General features: G+C 38.0%; 1 protein-coding gene and 1 pseudogene across 1 annotated transcript in view; one reads left to right on the top strand and one right to left on the bottom strand.

Annotated features, from left to right (window-relative positions):
* The window catches only part of PHYHIPL (phytanoyl-CoA 2-hydroxylase interacting protein like), a 91,728-nt gene that overhangs the window by 2,070 nt on the left and 71,688 nt on the right, over positions 1–17,970 (bottom strand). Inside the window, exons 2-4 of the mRNA XM_060126162.1 lie at positions 9,850–10,046; positions 7,789–7,963; positions 3,291–3,408 (exon numbers count right to left, since the gene is read on the bottom strand). Coding sequence (XP_059982145.1) covers positions 3,291–3,408; positions 7,789–7,963; positions 9,850–10,046 — 490 coding nt within the window. The remainder of the gene's footprint in view (positions 1–3,290; positions 3,409–7,788; positions 7,964–9,849; positions 10,047–17,970) is intronic.
* LOC132507319 (HAUS augmin-like complex subunit 6) lies at positions 14,991–16,988 on the top strand (annotated as a pseudogene).

Here is a 17,970-nt window from a genome sequence, read left to right as displayed (position 1 = left end):
AAACAAAATGAAAAGACAACCTACAGACTGGGAAACAAATATTTGCAAACAATGTGACTGACAAGGGCTTAATTTCCAAAATATACAAACATCTCATACAACTCAACAATAAAGAACAAACAACCCAATAAAAAAAAATAGGCAGAAGATCTAAATAGACATTTCTCCAAAGAAGCATACAGATGGCCAATAGGCACATGAACATATGCTCAATGTCACTAATTATCAGAGAAATGCAAATCAAAACTACAATGAGATATCACCTCACACCAGTCAGAATGGCCATCATCAAAATGTCTACAAACAATAAATGGTGGTGAGGGTGTGGAGAAAAGGGAACCCTTCTACTCTGTTGGTGGGAATGTAAATTGGTACAGCCACTATGGAGAACAGTATGGAGGTTCCTTAAAAAACTAAAAATAGAGTTAGCATATGATCCAGCAATCCCACTTCTGGGCATATAACTGGAAAAGATGAAAAAAATATTTTACACCTGAAGACAGGAAGCCACAATGAGTCAGTTGGAGGGGCGCTTCCGTGGTATAATCAAATCCCATACCCTTTGGGTGAGAGACCCACAAATTGGAAAATAATTATATCCCAAAGGTTCTCCCACAGTAGTGATAGTTCTGAGCCCCAGGTCAGGCTTCATAGCCTGAGGGTCTGGCATCGGAAGGAGGAGCCTCGAGAGCATTTGGCTTTGAAGGCCAGCAGGGCTTGAGCGCAGGAGCTCCACAGGACTGGGGGAAATAGAAACTGCACTCTTGGAGGGTGCACACAAGATTTCCCGTACACTGGGACCCAGAACAAAGCAGTGACTCCACAGGAGCCTGGGCTAGACCACCCTGTGTGTTGTGGAGGGTCTCCTGGGGAGGTGTGGGTTGGCTGCGGTGCAGAGGAGGGGCAAGGAGACTGGAGGTGGAGGCCCCATAAAATATTGATTGGCACGAGCTCTCTGAGAGGTGGCCATTTGGGCACTGAGACCTGGCTCCACCCAACAGCCTGCAGGCTCCAGTGCTGGGATGCCTCAGGCCAAACAACCAGCAAAGGGAGAACACAGCCCCAACCATCAGCAGACAGGCTGCCTAAAGTTGTACTGAGCTCACAGCCACTTTAAACACACCCCTTGACATGGCCCTGTCAACCAGAGGGACAACACACAGTCCCACACACCAGTGGGCAGGCAGCAGTCCCTCCCTCCAGGAAACCTGCACAAGCCCCTGACCCAAACTCACCCACAAGGGTGCAAACACCAGAAGTAAGAGAAACTACGATCCTGCAGCCTGCGGAAAGGAGACCGCAAACACAGAAAAAGACAAAACGAGATGGCAGAGGAGTATATTCCAGATGAAGGAACAAGATAAAAACCCAGAAGAACAAGTAAGTGAAGTGGAGTTAGGCAATCTTCCCCCAAAATAATTCAAAGATGATCCAAGATCTTAGAAAAAGAATGGAGGCACAGATCGAGAAGACACAAGAAATGTTTAACAAGTCCTAGAAGATTTAAAGAAAATCAAGATCCACTGATGCTAATATGGCTTCAGTTAATAGAGCTTTTTAAAAAAGCAATGTTGAAAAACTGTACCCATGCCTTGGCAAGTATATATTTTATATATATATGTATATATACTGCATCAAAATATAACTCACATGAATTTTACAACTATCATAGAAAATCCAACAAAGGTAAATTTCCTTGTTAGTAAATACATCTTTTATACTAGTATATTGGAATCAATCATACAATAATTTTTTTCCATTTTCCATGCTCCCCGTCTTTATCTTTTTTCTTCTTGGAAGAATTTTTGAAGACAGATGGAGCAAATTCTAGAGTATCTAAGGTCCTGAAAACAGGTCAATTCCCACCCAAAGGACAGAGAAAAATCAGAGAAATAGTGACCTCCAGTGGCCACCTAAAATAGACACTGGCAATGTTCCGGGAATCTAAACCTAGTACCAAACATGTATTTATTTATTCTATTGATGTATTATTTACTGTTAAACAAAATAGCAACTGTGGATCTTTTTTATTTCTAATTTTATGCTTAACAAATATAAAGAAGTACCTTTTTTGTTAAGTCATATATGGTCATTCCCATTCAACAGTTGACAAGTATAATAATTTGTGTTCTATCTCTCAGCTCATATTCACTTAATTTAGTGAATGGCATCTACTATGAATTATATAGATTGAAGGGTAAATAATTTGCCAGCAAACAGAATTATGGACTGAACTTTATAGGATATTCAGACATAAGGCAGGAATAGTTTTCACGATCAAAATATGTCAAAATACATGATATTGCAAACTACTTAATTTGAAGAACACATGCCTAAATTCACCTTTCTCTCTGATTCTCTTTGCATGTTCCACAGCTTGGAGTTTATTTAGATCTGTAACCATGATCTTGATTTAAGAAAAACTGGAGAGTTATGAAACAAAAAAACCACAACAGAACTTCCTAATTTTTTTTCACATAAAATCATGTCAAGAATACTTTAGAGTTTACAAAGTGAGATCAAGGCTTTTAAAATGACAAATTATAGGGATTGCTGTGTAAAAGTTTTAGAACCTATATCAATTTAAAAGCTTCAGTCTCACTTTAAAACACACACCTGCCTATTTACTCTCTTGAAATTTTCTTCTACAAATATGAAAGGGCTGTAAGTATTAAAACTACTTGTGACATGGAATTCTTTTGAATTCTTGGAAACTGCTTTCAGGGACAAACATAGGATATCTTAGAAATACTACTGAACACTAGAATTCAAAGGTAAACAAAGGAGATTTTCCTCATGAATAATTAACCCAAGATAATGGCTGAGAGATTTCTACGTAGGCAGAAGCCCGAAAATCCCACCTGATTCACCGTGTTTCATGAACCAGTCACCCTTTTATTCTCTCATTTTCAGTGACCCACAGGAAGAGGAGAAAATTTAGTAGTTGGTATGAGACAGAAGGCACTGAGTTATTGGGAATTGGAGGAGTGTGTATCTGTACAAGACATGCTCACCAATCTTAACCCTGGAGGTTTATGATCTTCCACTCAAATAGACAGGAACTGGTATTACAAGTGATCATGGAAAGGAATCTAAGTGAAGTGGAAAAAAATCCCATGATCTGATTTTTTCTACTTAATTTTTCTGGGAAATAAAGTCATAGTATAATTATTTTGAGAAGAAAATTAAAAATTGCTATTTCACAGAAGCAGACTCAAGAGAAACCTGAGCCTAGAATTTGGAATGGCACTTAGTAAAGCAAATCAGTATATATATGTTTGGATTCTTACCGAATATAGTCAAAATATTCTTTGTGCTGGTTACGATAAAAAACAGAAAATTTAAGCATCCGTCCTGCAATCACTTCGGCCTTCTCCAACAGTTGTGTTAGATGAACTTTTGAATAGTCTGAAAAAAACAAAAAGTCTGTTATTAAAAATACATTATCAAAAGTATCAACTACATGCTTAATAAATTGTAGATTATTAAAATTTACTTTTAGGAAATTCATCTTAGTGAATAGGAAACTGCACTTAAAAAAGAAAACATTCATTGTCTTTGGCACATTTTTTCTTTCTACAAAAATATTTTTGTTATAGTTTATGGTTGCTTTTATGAATACCCTTGCATTTTTTTCACTCGTTGAAATTAAAGATCCTGAAACCAAAATGTTAAATAAGGAATACAGACTCTGCATAACCCTAGTAATGTCTATCAGCACCATAGTAGCCTTTCTTCAATCAGCTGATGAATCAAATAAAAGAAACTTGTAACCTGCAAGCAATAGCAAATAGAATTTAAAGGAGTAATAATAATAATGTTCATTTAATTTACTCCCTAAATCTGTGAGGTTGGCAAGGTAGATTAAGTATGACCATTTTATTGATGCAGAGATTGAGGCTTGTCACAGTTTAATGATTTGCCAAATGTTCATAAAGCTAGTAACTTAGAGACTAGGTCTCTGGCTCCTAGTTGGTAGTTTCTGAGTACATAAGACTCATGAAAGTTTAAAGCATCTCTCAAAGTAATCTGATCTTTTCCCAACTTTTTGTTTTGAAAACTGAGGACTGTTGCCAAACTCCTGTACTAGAATCTAAGCAAAAATTTTGGTCTATAAAGATTTTAAGACTTTTCAAACAAAAGCAACCTAGTTGAACTACTCATGGCAGCATAGTTTGTTTACTGACTGCTTCAGTGGCTCAGCAAATTTATTTAGATCAGAACATGATGTACAAGGCATGATGCAAAATTAAATGATCAGGTTAAAAGATAAAAAAATTATTCTTCTTTCTCTCAAAGAATTCACAGTCTAAGGGAAGAAATAAATATATAGACAACTATGACTTATTATGGGGTTTCATCTCTGTCATGGATTAGCCTAGAAGTAGTCAGTGGCATTCTGTTTTATCTCCAATACTTTGCACAGTGCACAGCATACAATATGTGCTCAATAAATTTTGAGTGAATTAGATGTCTAGATTAAAAGACAATATATATAAAATAGCTTTCTCAAAATTTACGCAATGTTATTGATAAAGCTTAGGTGAAACAGGGCTCTGAATTATTTTAATAAACTGAAACAAGCTTTGAACAGCCTAAGTTCCCCTTAGATTTTACTCATAAAAATAAAAATGCAATATAATTTATAGAAAAATATTGTGGAACATTTAAAATAAGCTGGCATTTTCCTTATTATTTACCCCATAAATTCCTTAGAAGAATTATGGGATGTATTTGAATAAAAGAGCAATAGGGGATCAATCTAAAGGAAAGAAGACAAAAAGGTTTTTCTTTATATACATAGAAATAAAACATGTACTCATGTAGTTATATAGATTATAGAAAAGAGTGAATGTGTGCATCTAGATAGATGGATATTTCTGAACTGAAAATGCCAAAGGTCTTCCTTAAGGTAAAGAAAAAATACTATTTCATGCCTTTCCCTAATGTCAAATGGGGTTTTAGCAGGTAAATAGTAGCTCTTTTTTTAAAAAATGAACAAATACTATGATGCTGTTTGGTGCTGTCCTATGGAAAATAGCATGTATTAAAATAATGTCAAAAGATACCATGTCTTTTACTGTGTCTACCTCTCTGGTAGGATGCAATAAAAGTAAATAGAAAGATGTGAAACATAAGGTAGATTCCAAGGAGGAATTTTAATTCAGGAAAAAAGTTGAGGGGATATATTAATTCTAATGTGACACACCAAATACAGGTAAACATGAGAATTCTTTACACACTATTAATACAGCATTGAAATCTTTATTTAATTACTGATTACTGGACTATGATATATACCATATTTCATCTATTATAAAATGTATTTTTTTCACATTTTAGCATCTCTGGCATGAGTGTGACAATAAATGTGATAAGAAAACAGTTTCAGTTTAATTGGCAGTTTAATGTTTTCTTAGCAGTACCTAAAATGGTGGATCTTATAATCAATGACATCTTAGGAAGAAATATAGTACCAGAGAGAGACACTTTTCCTTGCTCTAATACACTGAGATCCTTAGCAATAAAGAATGTTGCAATCCTTAGCAACTTCCTCATAGAATAAACAAAAGGGGTTTGAAGATAAATTAATGTTTTCTTAGCAATACATAAAATGGTGGATCTTATAATCAATGACATCTTAGGAAGAAATATAGTACCAGAGAGATACTATTTTCCTTGCTCTAATACACTGAGATCCTTAGCAATAAAGAATGTTGCAATCCTTACCAACTTCCTCATAGAATAAACAAAAGGGGTTTGAAGATAAATTAATGTTTTCTTAGGAATACATAAAATGGTGGATCTTATAATCAATGACATCTTAGGAAGAAATATAGTACCAGAGAGATACTATTTTCCTTGCTCTAATACACTGAGATCCTTAGCAATAAAGAATGTTGCAATCCTCAGCAACTTCCTCATAGAATAAACAAAAGGGGTTTGAAGATAAATTTGAAGTTAACTTAAAATTAAACTCTCATCCGTTCTACATATCCACATGAGAAGTTTTATACTGAGTTTGAAATTAAGAAGAAAACAGAAGATTTTGAGATAAAGCAGTAGCTAAGCACATCCTGAGTCTGAAATAAATCTAATGTGAGGCTATGGGAAAAAAAATAGCTGATTTATCTGAAGGATGCCTCAGCTGGGGAAAGTTGCTAGGCAACCTGCAATAGGTGAGGCAAACTGTTTTTATGACTTTTTCTACAAGCCTCTCTCTCTAAGAGACAAAAAGAGTGGGTGACAGATGTGTTCAGGTAGAGATATTTTTGTGTCCCTTCACCACCTATTTAAGTGCTCGATAAATATTTGTTTCTTGATTGAATGAATTTAAAAAATAGATAAATGCATAAGATGAATGGTAACATTTACAACCCAGTGGGCTATTAAGGTACAGTTCAAGATCAAAGGGGATGGGCTTTCTACATCAGATATCCCAATCCCAAATGGCCATGAGGTCCTTTCTTTTTTTTTAACATCTTTATTGGAGTATAACTGCTTTACAATGGTGTGTTAGTTTCTGCTTTATAACAAAGTGAATCAGTTATACATATGTTCCCATATCTCTTCCCTCTTGTGTCTCCCTCCCTCCCACCCTCCCTATCCCACCCCTCTAGGTGGTCACAAAGCACCGAGCTGATCTCCCTGTGCTATGTGGCTGCTTCCCACTAGCTATCTATTTTACTTTTGTTAGTGTATATATGTCCATGCCACTCTCTCACTTCATCCCAGCTTACCCTTCCCCTTCACCGTGTCCTCAAGTCTATTCTCTACGTCTGCATCTTTATTCCTGATCTGCCCCTAGGTTCTTCAGAAGCATTTTTTTTTTTTTTAGATTCCATATATATATGTGTTAGCATACAGTATTTGTTTTTCTCTTTCTGACTTACTTAACTCTGTATGACAGACTCTAGGTCCATCCACCTCCCTACAAATAATTCAATTTTGTTTCTTTTTATGGCTGAGTAATACTCCATTGTATATATGTGCCACATCTTCTTTATCCATTCATCTGTCGCTGGACACTTAGGTTGATTCCATGTCCTGGCTACTGTAAACAGAGCTGCAATGAACACTGTGGTACATGACTCTTTTTGAATTATGGCTTTCTCCGGGTATATGCCCAGTAGTGGGATTGCTGGGTCATATGGTAGTTCTATTTTTAGTTTTTTAAGGAACCTATGCAGTACTTTCTAATGAAGCAAAGACACACACACACACACTCTCTCTCTCTCTCTCTCTCTCACACACACACACACACACACACACACACACACACACACACGACACTAGTTTAGAGATAGATTATCAGCATTCAAGTCAAAAATCCAGTAACATATCTGCTAGGTAAAGTCATCGCAATCTGCCTCCATTCCCTTAAATTAGAGAATGATGTTCCTGGTTTTTTTCTTTCAAGACTGTGAAAGTAAGAAATGAAAAAAAAAAGAGGAAGGAAAAAGCTCTCTCTCTCTCAAAATGAATCGCAAAATATGCTGAGTATATTTTTATACTGCATCAATTTTTATTTGCAAAGCCTTTACTTTGAAAAATCAGACTGTGCATGTAGCACAGAAGTAATTTAATGCCATTACCCAGTTTTTGCTGAGAACCTCCACTCCTTCTAATCAATTTGTTCTGTCACATGATGCTACTGGCAATGCAAAAATGACCAATGCAATACATATCACTTCATAATTATAAAAAAGAATGTATTTTCTATAATTAGTTTTCCAGGAACTATTAAATAAGGTGTTTTTTTTCTGTATTTATACCCAGTTCTCTTACCTGCTGTGCAGAATTCTATAATTTCACTCCATTCAGACACAACATAATCACCATCAACTTGTTTTGAGGCGGTCTGCACTGCTACTGTATACTCAGTTCTTGGGCTCAAAAACCAGTGTCCACGGACAGTCATCGGCAAGGGAACAGCTTTTGCCACCAGTTTTGTTGGAACATCCTAAGCAAGGAAGAAAGAAAAGTAGAAAGAAAGGAAGGGAGGGAGGAAGGAAATGAATTAATTTAGTAGTATAACTTGAATCAGTTGTAAACAATGTGGAGTAACTTATTAAATTCCTGGCTGATGACACAAGTTTCCTTTTTAAAGATATTTAGCAATTACTATGTTCAAATCTCTTATTCTTCAGATGTACAAATTAAGGCCCAATTTGATCAAGAGACATGCCAAGATCATACAGCTAAGCTAATGACATAAATGTACTTGGATTTGTTTTCTTGATTTCTAGTATAATGTTATTCTCTGTACACTCCTTAATAATGCTCCTTAAAATGCAATATTCTAATACTAAATGATAAAACAATACAAAAAACAGAAACATGAAATAAAAATTCAACAGATTTAGCATTTTAAAATATATTTGTTTAATATATACTATGCAATAATTTTATCAGAGTAGCCCATTACTAAATATTTTATATGTCAAGGGACAGAATGTTTTTTAAATAAATATTTTTAAATGATTCTGTTTTACATACAAATGAGGTAACACTTGCTTTACTTGTATTCAAGTATGGAGCCTATGTGTCACAGAAAAGTTTAGGTATTTTTAAACAATGATTAATAAGGTAAATAAACCTGCTAGTTGAGTATTCATTATATTTCCAAAGATTAAGTATGGAATGAAGAAAGGGGGTCAAATCTTGACTCCTCACCATTTAATACTAAATATTTCAAAGCTAATTTAAGAAAGCAAATGTCAGCAAAGAGGATATCCAACACTAGAAGGAATAATTAAAATTGGAACATGGGAAAATAATGACATCAATCTTGTTCTCTCTGTCACACTTATCTGTGTGTATAAGCCTCACTTACCATTAGTATGTGTAATTGCACATCTAGTAAAATGCATAATTTCCAGATAAGACAATTCTTCCAAAAGATTTGCCAAGTTAAAATTTATTATCAGTATTAAAATAAGATCAGTTTCATATCAGTGAAAATACTGAAACATAAGAAAGAATTCTTAAGCCAGATTACTGTTATCCTCTCGACAGCTACATCTGAAGGAATGTATGTATCAGAAAAGATATGTGATAAGCAGACAGGTAAGAGAATAAATATCAGAGAATTGTTACATGTCTAAAACACCTAAAGGTTAATTTTTATTCTCAAACCATAAAATAAAATTGACCACATAAAGCAATTTTCAGCCCTTAGGTATTTTAACAAATATCCTACAGTCTATAAGCTGCCATGACATTCTTCATTTGGCAGTTATAGGGAAAAACGTGTGCTTCAGTGGAAAACTGTGAATTGACTACAGCACACTCTTCTGGCTATCTTCTGATTTTGTGGAATCTATTTTACAACTCTGTAATTTGTAGACTACTGATAACAATTCAGTTATTCTTGTCTAAGTACATGTAAGTGAATTTTGCCCAGTGGAAGTAAAATCCTCCTTGCCTGCCCTTGCTCTTCCCCCACCCCATACCAGTTTTGCCTCCACTTAAACATTTATTTCAATATCCTGATCCATAAAAATGTCTTTTTCTGGATCATCCTTTGAATTGGCTGTAATACCTCATCAGTTACCTCATTAATGTGTTAAAGAAAATCTTTAACACATGTTAATTTTTATGTCTGCATGAGAGTCAAGATTTCAGCTTTCCCAGAAAAAAATGTATTTTACCCATATATTTGGCATTTCATTTTCTTACACAATTCCTTGAAGGAATAGGGCTTTTAAATGACATATAATTTTTATTCTTCCCAATGTCAAATATATCATATTAGTAATTAACAGAACCTTATTCCTTCTTTCAAAATGTCCTCATACTTAGAAAGCTTTAAGATACAAATGAATACAAGGATATTTAGAATTTTACCTTGTGTTTAAATTTATTGGAGTTCTTGTTCTCTTTCTTATTGAGGTCAATGAAATAGTGTGTAATACGGTCTTTTGATTTTGAATCCATTTCCCATGAAATCTTGAATGAGTCACACGTAATGTTGCTTATTTTGATGTTATGTGGTACGGGAAGTTCTTCCATCTCTGCTATGCCACTGTCTTGTGATTTGTTTCCTGCAAGAAAACAATGCACAGATAATTTCCAACTAATGGATTTTTTCTAGTTTGCAAGACCATTAGCTGTGTACCTGTTTCTGAACTCACCTAATTACTAAATTTGAGATTTCATTTTGTTCATGAAGTAATTTGAGTGTTAATGATAGTAAAACTATCACTACAAGATCATATTACCAACAAAATGCATAAATGAATTAGTCCTTACCACCTCTACGTTTTCAATTCCTTTTCCAATTTCTGCGTTCACAGAAATAAAAACAATAACACTGGTGATCCATCTTTCTAATCTATGAAAGATTAGCCTTACATGGTAGGTTCTGCTGAAAGGCCCCAAGCGACCATTTTTCTTACATGACCAATCGATTCTGCTCTAAAGTAATAATACTAGGTGTTTTAAGCCAGATGAAATCAGAAATGTTGATAATGAAATGAAACAATCCAGTCAAATAAAGGCAAAGTTTCTTTTAAAAAAAATATGAGGTATCAGTGAGTCAATAAAAATTACTCTCCCTTCCCCCTTTTGGAAATTTATATATAGAAATAGCATGTAATGTTTATGCTACGTACATGAATAATATCAAAGACCATTCTCTTAACAGTTACTATGTGAAGGATTACTCTAGGAATCTTTTTACCTGTTGTATCTTCCTAAATTTAATTTTGAATGCTGAAACAATAGATAAGGTTAAAAGAAAGAAAATGACTGCCATGTTGATTGATATCATTAAAATCTTGAAGAACGCATCTGACGTCTAATTACTTTACAGACTATGTCCTACATTTCCAATTAGAGAAAATGTTATCACTTTGGCTAATATTATAGAGCAGAATATGATGGATGACAGGACAAAAAGAGAAAATATAGACTTGCCAAGTTTGTTTCATATGTAGGAAAGACATACTGAGTGAAATTTTACTCCACTTCTCCTTCCTATGTTCCCTTCCCCCAAGCCAACATAAAATTCAGTGCCCAAGAAAAAAAAGTGTAATTGTTATTTATGTTATAAAAGTTGTAGGTCATAAATCAGCTACATAATTTGTTCCTTAAAAGAATAAACAGGGACTTCCCTGGTGGCACAGTAGTTAAGAATCCGCCTGCCAATGCAGGGGACATGGGTTCGATCCCTGGTTCGGGAAGACCCCACATGCTGCGGAGCAACTAAGCCTGTGTGCCACAACTACTGAGCTTGCACTCTAGAGCCCCTGAGCCACAACTGCTGAGCCTGCGTGCCATAACTACTGAAGCCCACGCACCTGGAGCCCGTGCTCCGCAACAAGAGAAGCCACCGCAGTGAGAAGCCCGCACACCGCAATGAACAGTAGCCCCTGATCGCCACAACTAGAGAAAGCCCGCGTGCAGCAATGAAGACTCAACAGAGCCAAAAATAAATAAATAAAAAGAATAAACAAATCTTGATCGACAATAACTGAAAGGAACAACAATCAATGTAGCAACACCTTCCACTTCCATATTAGCTTGTGCTCTCTGCCCCCATACTCCCATCTCAATTACTGATATAAATCTTTTGATATTCCCAGTCTTATTAAATCATTCACCTATGTTCTCTCATCCCAAGCTGTGTTGTGGCCAGAGGAACCCGATGACAGTCAAAGACTAATTTCAAAATAACTGAAGTTCTTTATTGTCATTTCTTGAACAATACTTTTAAAAATCCTTCTTTCTTCTCTCATGTACTCCCTCACACCCAGGCTTTCCCAGATCCCCACTCCATAAAACTCCCAGAAAAATTACTCCCTCACCCTTTTTTCCCTCCCCACCTGCCCTCGTAGAATCTCAAAATTGCTTCCTGCTAAAGCCTTTCAGAAGTCAAGTGTAGGGAAGAAACAAAGTGGAATCTCTTTAGTGGCCTTGGGAAAGGGAAAGGCAATAAATATACAAACAGTAATTTTTGTTCTATTTATAAAAGCTCACATTTTAACCTATTATTCTGACTGCAGTTATCTTTAAAATGTAAGCAACGTTAAATGAAAAACTTTCTGGACTAATAGCAGAAATTTCTGTACAAATTATATGCATTATGAGGAGGAATCAAGATGCCTGAGGAGTAGGATGTGGAGCTCACCTCCTTCCACAAACACATCCGAAACACATCTTCAAGTGGAACAATTTGCACAGAACATCTACTGAACACTGGCAGAAGACCTCAGACTTCCGAAAGGGCAAGAAAACCTCCACATAAGGACAAAAGAAAAAAAAAAGAAAAAGGAGTTGGGATGGGACCTGTGCCCCAGGGAGGGAGTTGTGAAGGAGGAAAGGTTCTCACACCCTAGGAAGTCCCCTCACCGGCAGGGAGATCAGCCTGGACGAGGGGGAGCGTCAGAGCCTCTGAGGAGAGTGCAGCAACCAGTTTGCGGAAGGCAAAATGGAGTGACCTACTGCCACCCGGTGCTCCCTAGCCTGAGATGCTCATCCACTGGTATGGGTGGGGGCTGCGTGCTGAAGCTTGGGCTTCAGAGGTCAAACCCAGGGAGAGGAACAGCGTTGCCTGTGGGGAGACAGCCTGAAGAGGCTGGACTGTGGCAACTGAGGGTGTATTTGGAAGAACCTGGGCATGCCAGAGGGGCAGGTCACCATTACTGGGGGGTGCACGAGGACAGGGTGGGACTGCCATAGGAGCTTCTTTCCCTGTGTGCATGCTCTCAGGCAACAGAACACCAACTATATGAGCTTTTGGGGTGGGCATGAGCTGCTACCGGCATCGTGGGCTCCAGAAGTGGGCGTGGGCTGCTACCAAAACTAGGGGACCTGTGCGCAGGCGCCAATTGCTGTCCCCACTGTCCTGGGGGTGAGTGGGCCCTGCCGCAGCTAGGAGACCTGGGAACAGAAGCTAGTTGCTGCCCCTGCCGTATGGGGAGCACGCACGGGGGGTGAGCAGGCATCAATCACTGTCCCTGCTGTCCTGGGAATGCGTGGGCCATAGCCACCACTGGGAGACCCAGGAGCAGGTGCCCATTGATGCCCCTGCTGTCCTGGGGGCACATAGCCAGTGCTGCCACTGAGAGACCCATGGTTGGGGGCGGACCACTGCCCCTGCCATACCAGGAGAGCATGCAAGGGCCGCTGCACCTATGCATCCCATATCAAGGGGATAATGGCCAGTACACACTGACGAAAGAGGCAGAAAGCATCCAAACTAAAAGTAGCCCCTCAATTCTGGACAAGATGGTGGAGTAGAAGAACTTGAGCTCACTTCCTCTTACAAAAACACCAAAATCACAACTAACTGCTGAACGACCATCAACTAAAAAGACTGGAACCTACCAAAAAAAAATTTTACACCCAAAGACAAAGAAGAAGCCACAACGAGTCGGTAGAAGGGGCGCTTCCGTGATATAAACAAATCCCATACCCTTTGGGTGAGAGACCCACAAATTGGAAAATAATTATATCCCAGAGGTTCTCCCACAGTAGTGATAGTTCTGAGCCCCAGGTCAGGCTTCATAGCCTGAGGGTCTGGCACCAGAAGGAGGAGCCTCGAGAGCATTTGGCTTTGAAGGCCAGCAGGGCTTGAGCGCAGGAGCTCCACAGGACTGGGGGAAATAGAAACTGCACTCTTGGAGGGTGCACACAAGATTTCCCGTACACTGGGACCCAGAACAAAGCAGTGACTCCACAGGAGCCTGGGCTAGACCACCCTGTGTGTTGTGGAGGGTCTCCTGGGGAGGTGTGGGTTGGCTGCGGTGCAGAGGAGGGGCAAGGAGACTGGAGGTGGAGGCCCCATAAAATATTGATTGGCACGAGCTCTCCGAGAGGTGGCCATTTGGGCACTGAGACCTGGCTCCACCCAACAGCCTGCAGGCTCCAGTGCTGGGATGCCTCAGGCCAAACAACCAGCAAAGGGAGAACACAGCCCCAACCATCAGCAGACAGGCTGCCTAAAGTTGTACTGAGCTCACAGCCACTTTAAACACACCCCTTGACATGGCCCTGTCAACCAGAGGGACAACACACAGTCCCACACACCAGTGGGCAGGCAGCAGTCCCTCCCTCCAGGAAACCTGCACAAGCCCCTGACCCAAACTCACCCACAAGGGTGCAAACACCAGAAGTAAGAGAAACTACGATCCTGCAGCCTGCGGAAAGGAGACCGCAAACACAGAAAAGTCAGACAAAACGAGACGGCAGAGGAGTATATTCCAGATGAAGGAACAAGATAAAAACCCAGAAGAACAAGTAAGTGAAGTGGAGTTAGGCAATCTTCCCCCAAAATAATTCAGAGTAAAGATGATCCAAGATCTTAGAAAAAGAATGGAGGCACAGATCGAGAAGACACAAGAAATGTTTAACAAGTCTTAGAAGATTTAAAGAACAAACACTGAAGAACAATACAATAACTGGAATGAAAAATACACTAGAAGGAATCTATAGTGGAATAAATGAGGCAGAAGAATGGGTAAGTGAGCAGTATCAGAGACCTCTTGGGCAGCATTAAATGCAATAAATTCACATTATACGGGTCCCAGAAGGAAAAGAGAAAGGTCCAAGAAATTATTTGAAGAGATTATAGCCAAAAACTTCCCTAATGTGGGAGAGGAAACATTCAGTCTCGAACGCATAGAGTCCCATGCAGGATAAACCCAAGTAGCAACAGGCCAAGACACATGTTAATCAAATTGACAAAAATTAAAGACAAAGAAAAAATATTAAAAGCAACGAGAAAGCACAAATAATACAAGGGGTGGTGACTTCGCTTTGGCCGCTGTGCAGTACTACCGTTAGAAGCTCTAATTCCCTGAGACTTTAGAGTCTCAGGCCACTTGAGGCATGTGAGGCGAAATGGTTCTGGGCAAGAGGATCAGGTGGTGGCAATGGAGGGGCCACCGCCATCTCAGGATACCTGTAGGGAAAAAGCCTGAGGGGCCCTCTCAGTCGTTGGAGACTGCGCTTTCTTCCTTTGCCGGGCCCTGCCTACCGCGAAGATGAGTTCGGCCTGGGTCACTTCTTTCGAGAAGGAGCATATCTGGATGTATTTGCAGGCACTCAGCTTCAAGCCGGGCTCGGTGAGTATAGCCGGTGGAAAGATCGTGTCGCACACGCACCTCGGAGTGAACACGTTTGACAAGTTGAACAGTGATGCCTTTCAGATAGCTTCTTATTTTTTGTTTCAAACCCTTGCCCAGTCTCTCACTAAAGAAGTTTTCAAACTTTGTTGGCCTCCATTTGACCAAAAATGTGATACTGAATTCTGAAAACTTTGCTGTGAATGGTTAAAAAAGATTTCTGCTGAATGTGGAAGTAGCTTTCTTCAAGTTGTTGGTTCACTATTTCTTTCTCCTGGTGGTCCTAAATTTATTCATCTGATGTATCACTTTGCAAGTTTTGTTGCAATAAATTATATAAAAACCCATTCTAAAAATTCTTCTATACATTTTAGAGATATTTAACGTAAAGCCACAAGATTTGTGCAAGTGCATTGCCAGATGCCATGTAGCACATAACAGAGTTTTACAAATTTTGCAAAGAGAAGATTGTTACCCGAAAATGCACAACTGTCAGTTAAACAAATACGAAATTTGAGATCAGAATGTATAGGACAGCAAAACCAAATTAAAAAAATGGAACCCTATGATGACCAAATTAATATACAAGAGAAAATTCAAAAGGTTCGGTCTTTCGGGCTTCAGTGAATGAAACACTCACGGCTTTGGAAAAAGAGAAGTTGTTAGTTCAGTCCTTACAACCAATATACTTTAGATGGAACTAATGTTGCTATCAATATTCCAAGGCTCTTACTTGACAAAATTGAGAAACAAATGTGTCAGCTGCACATAGGAAATGTTTAAGAGGCTGGAAAATTGAATCTCTTAACAGTTATTCAGTTATTAAATGAAATCTTGAAAGTAATGAAATATGAACATTGTCAGGCTAACCAAGCAAGACTGGCAATAGACCTTCACTTCCTTGAAAAAGAGACCAAATTTCAGAGAGAAAGGCTCATTTGCCTGAAGAGAAAGTTGTTTCAGATTGCCTCAAGTGTGTGCTTCAGAAACCTGTGCTGACCAGTTGCATAGGTGAACCAACAAAACAAAATCTGTCAGATTTGTTAAATAAGGACATAATTTGTAAGCAAGATTTCGAATGTACAGCTTTACAGAACAAGCTTTTAGAAACTAGCCAAATAGAGACATTCTCCCCTGCTGTAGGCAATAGGAGAAATGTCATAGGTAGCAGTGAAGAAGAGTATATTAAAATATCAGACCACTCGAAAGCTTCTTACAAAGATCTTTCCATGCATAAAAGTATGTTATGGAATTCTTTTCAGATATCAAGTGGAATTAGTTCCAGTTTTAAAGGTAGTGATTTTGGCATATTACATGAAACTCTTCCAAAAGAAGTTGGTCACTTAAGTCTTAATAGCTCCAGTAGTACAGAGGCCAATTTTAAACTGGAACCAAATAGTCCTATGCACAGTGGCATTTTCCCAGAAGGTGTTGTGGGAGGAAGACAGAATACTCCAGAATCAGACTTTAATTTACAGGCTACTTGCAGTGGATATGAAGCTCTGAAGAAATCTCTGTCCAAGCAAAGGGAAGAAATTTGCCTCTCTAATCCTGAAACACTTGAAAGACACAAACCAGAATTGAGCCTTACTTCCCAATACATGCAAACTGATGATATGCTTAACTTTTTGGGCACTCATGATTTGCACATTGACTATACAAAACCATCTTCATGCATGTCCCTTGGTGAAAGAAAACAGTGCTCTTTCACCACTAATTAGGTTTTCTCCAGTGGAACAAAGATTGAGAACCACAATACCATGTAGTCTTGGAGAACTTCTACCTAATTTAACAGTCAATTTTGCTGAAGAAGAAATCTTGAATAAGAGTCTTGATGCAAAAGAATCTCCATCTGACTTGAAAGATGAAGCAGTAGCCCAGTCAATTTAACTACGATGAACTTAAGTTGAAGCAATGTCACAGGATAAAAACTGATTTGTAATTTAAATACACATTGGAAGTGTAACTGTTTTTCAAGGTCTAAAAAAGTCCTAAATAATGCTTTTTAGCCCTCTCTACTGATTTTAGGTAAGGAGAGTATGTTTGGATTTTCTCTCTCTGTATAGATATGGGGTTGAAATGTGAAGTATTTGGAAAGCAAACAAGTTATGAGAAGCCATTTTGGTTTCTTGCATAATCTTGTAAGCATGAAGTAAATGGCAAAGTATTAGGTTAACTAATTCATTATGTTCTAATTTCAGATAATTAACATAAGGATGAGTAGTTTTTGATGTGTCTTATTAAGTGGATAACTTAATAGCCATTGGATATACTGAGCTTTTTAGGGAAATAAACAACTTTTATTGTTTCTTTTTAGAACATTCTGGTACTAAACAAAAAAAGTGAGGAAAGTAATGCTTTGGGGTATATAATCAAAATGACAATATTTAAGTTTGGGAAAGCTCTAAAGAGGCTTAATGATTATTCAGGTAGGTTGATCCTGAAAAATGATGTTTGATGGAATAAAGTGCATGTGATGATAGTGAAGACTGGAGCAGGATGAATTTAGAAAAAAGGAAAAAGGTGGAAGATGACTAGAAACTTTTGAGGGACACTAACTATAAATCCATTCAGTGGGTTGTATAGCAGTTTTATATTTAGTCTAATTTAGACTTTGAGAATTTAACTCTAGTTTTTTTTTTAACAGAAAAAATGTAAATTAAAAAATTAGTCTGTGTTTGTTTTTTTTTTTGGAGGGCCACTGTTTTGGGGGAAGGGAGCTCATTTTTTCTTTAATTTTTTAATTTAAAAAATTTTTGGTTGGAGTATGGTTGCTTTGCAATGTTGTGTTGGTTTCTGCTGCACAGTGAAGTGAACCTGCCATAATCATACACACATCCCCTCCCTCTTGGGCCTCCCTCCCTCCCACCCCCCATCCCTCCCAACTGGGCCATCACAG

This window comes from Lagenorhynchus albirostris, chromosome 16, assembly GCF_949774975.1.
Source record: "Lagenorhynchus albirostris chromosome 16, mLagAlb1.1, whole genome shotgun sequence".
In the NCBI taxonomy this organism is placed as follows: domain Eukaryota; kingdom Metazoa; phylum Chordata; class Mammalia; order Artiodactyla; family Delphinidae; genus Lagenorhynchus; species Lagenorhynchus albirostris.
This window is presented reverse-complemented; position numbering and strand designations above follow the sequence as displayed.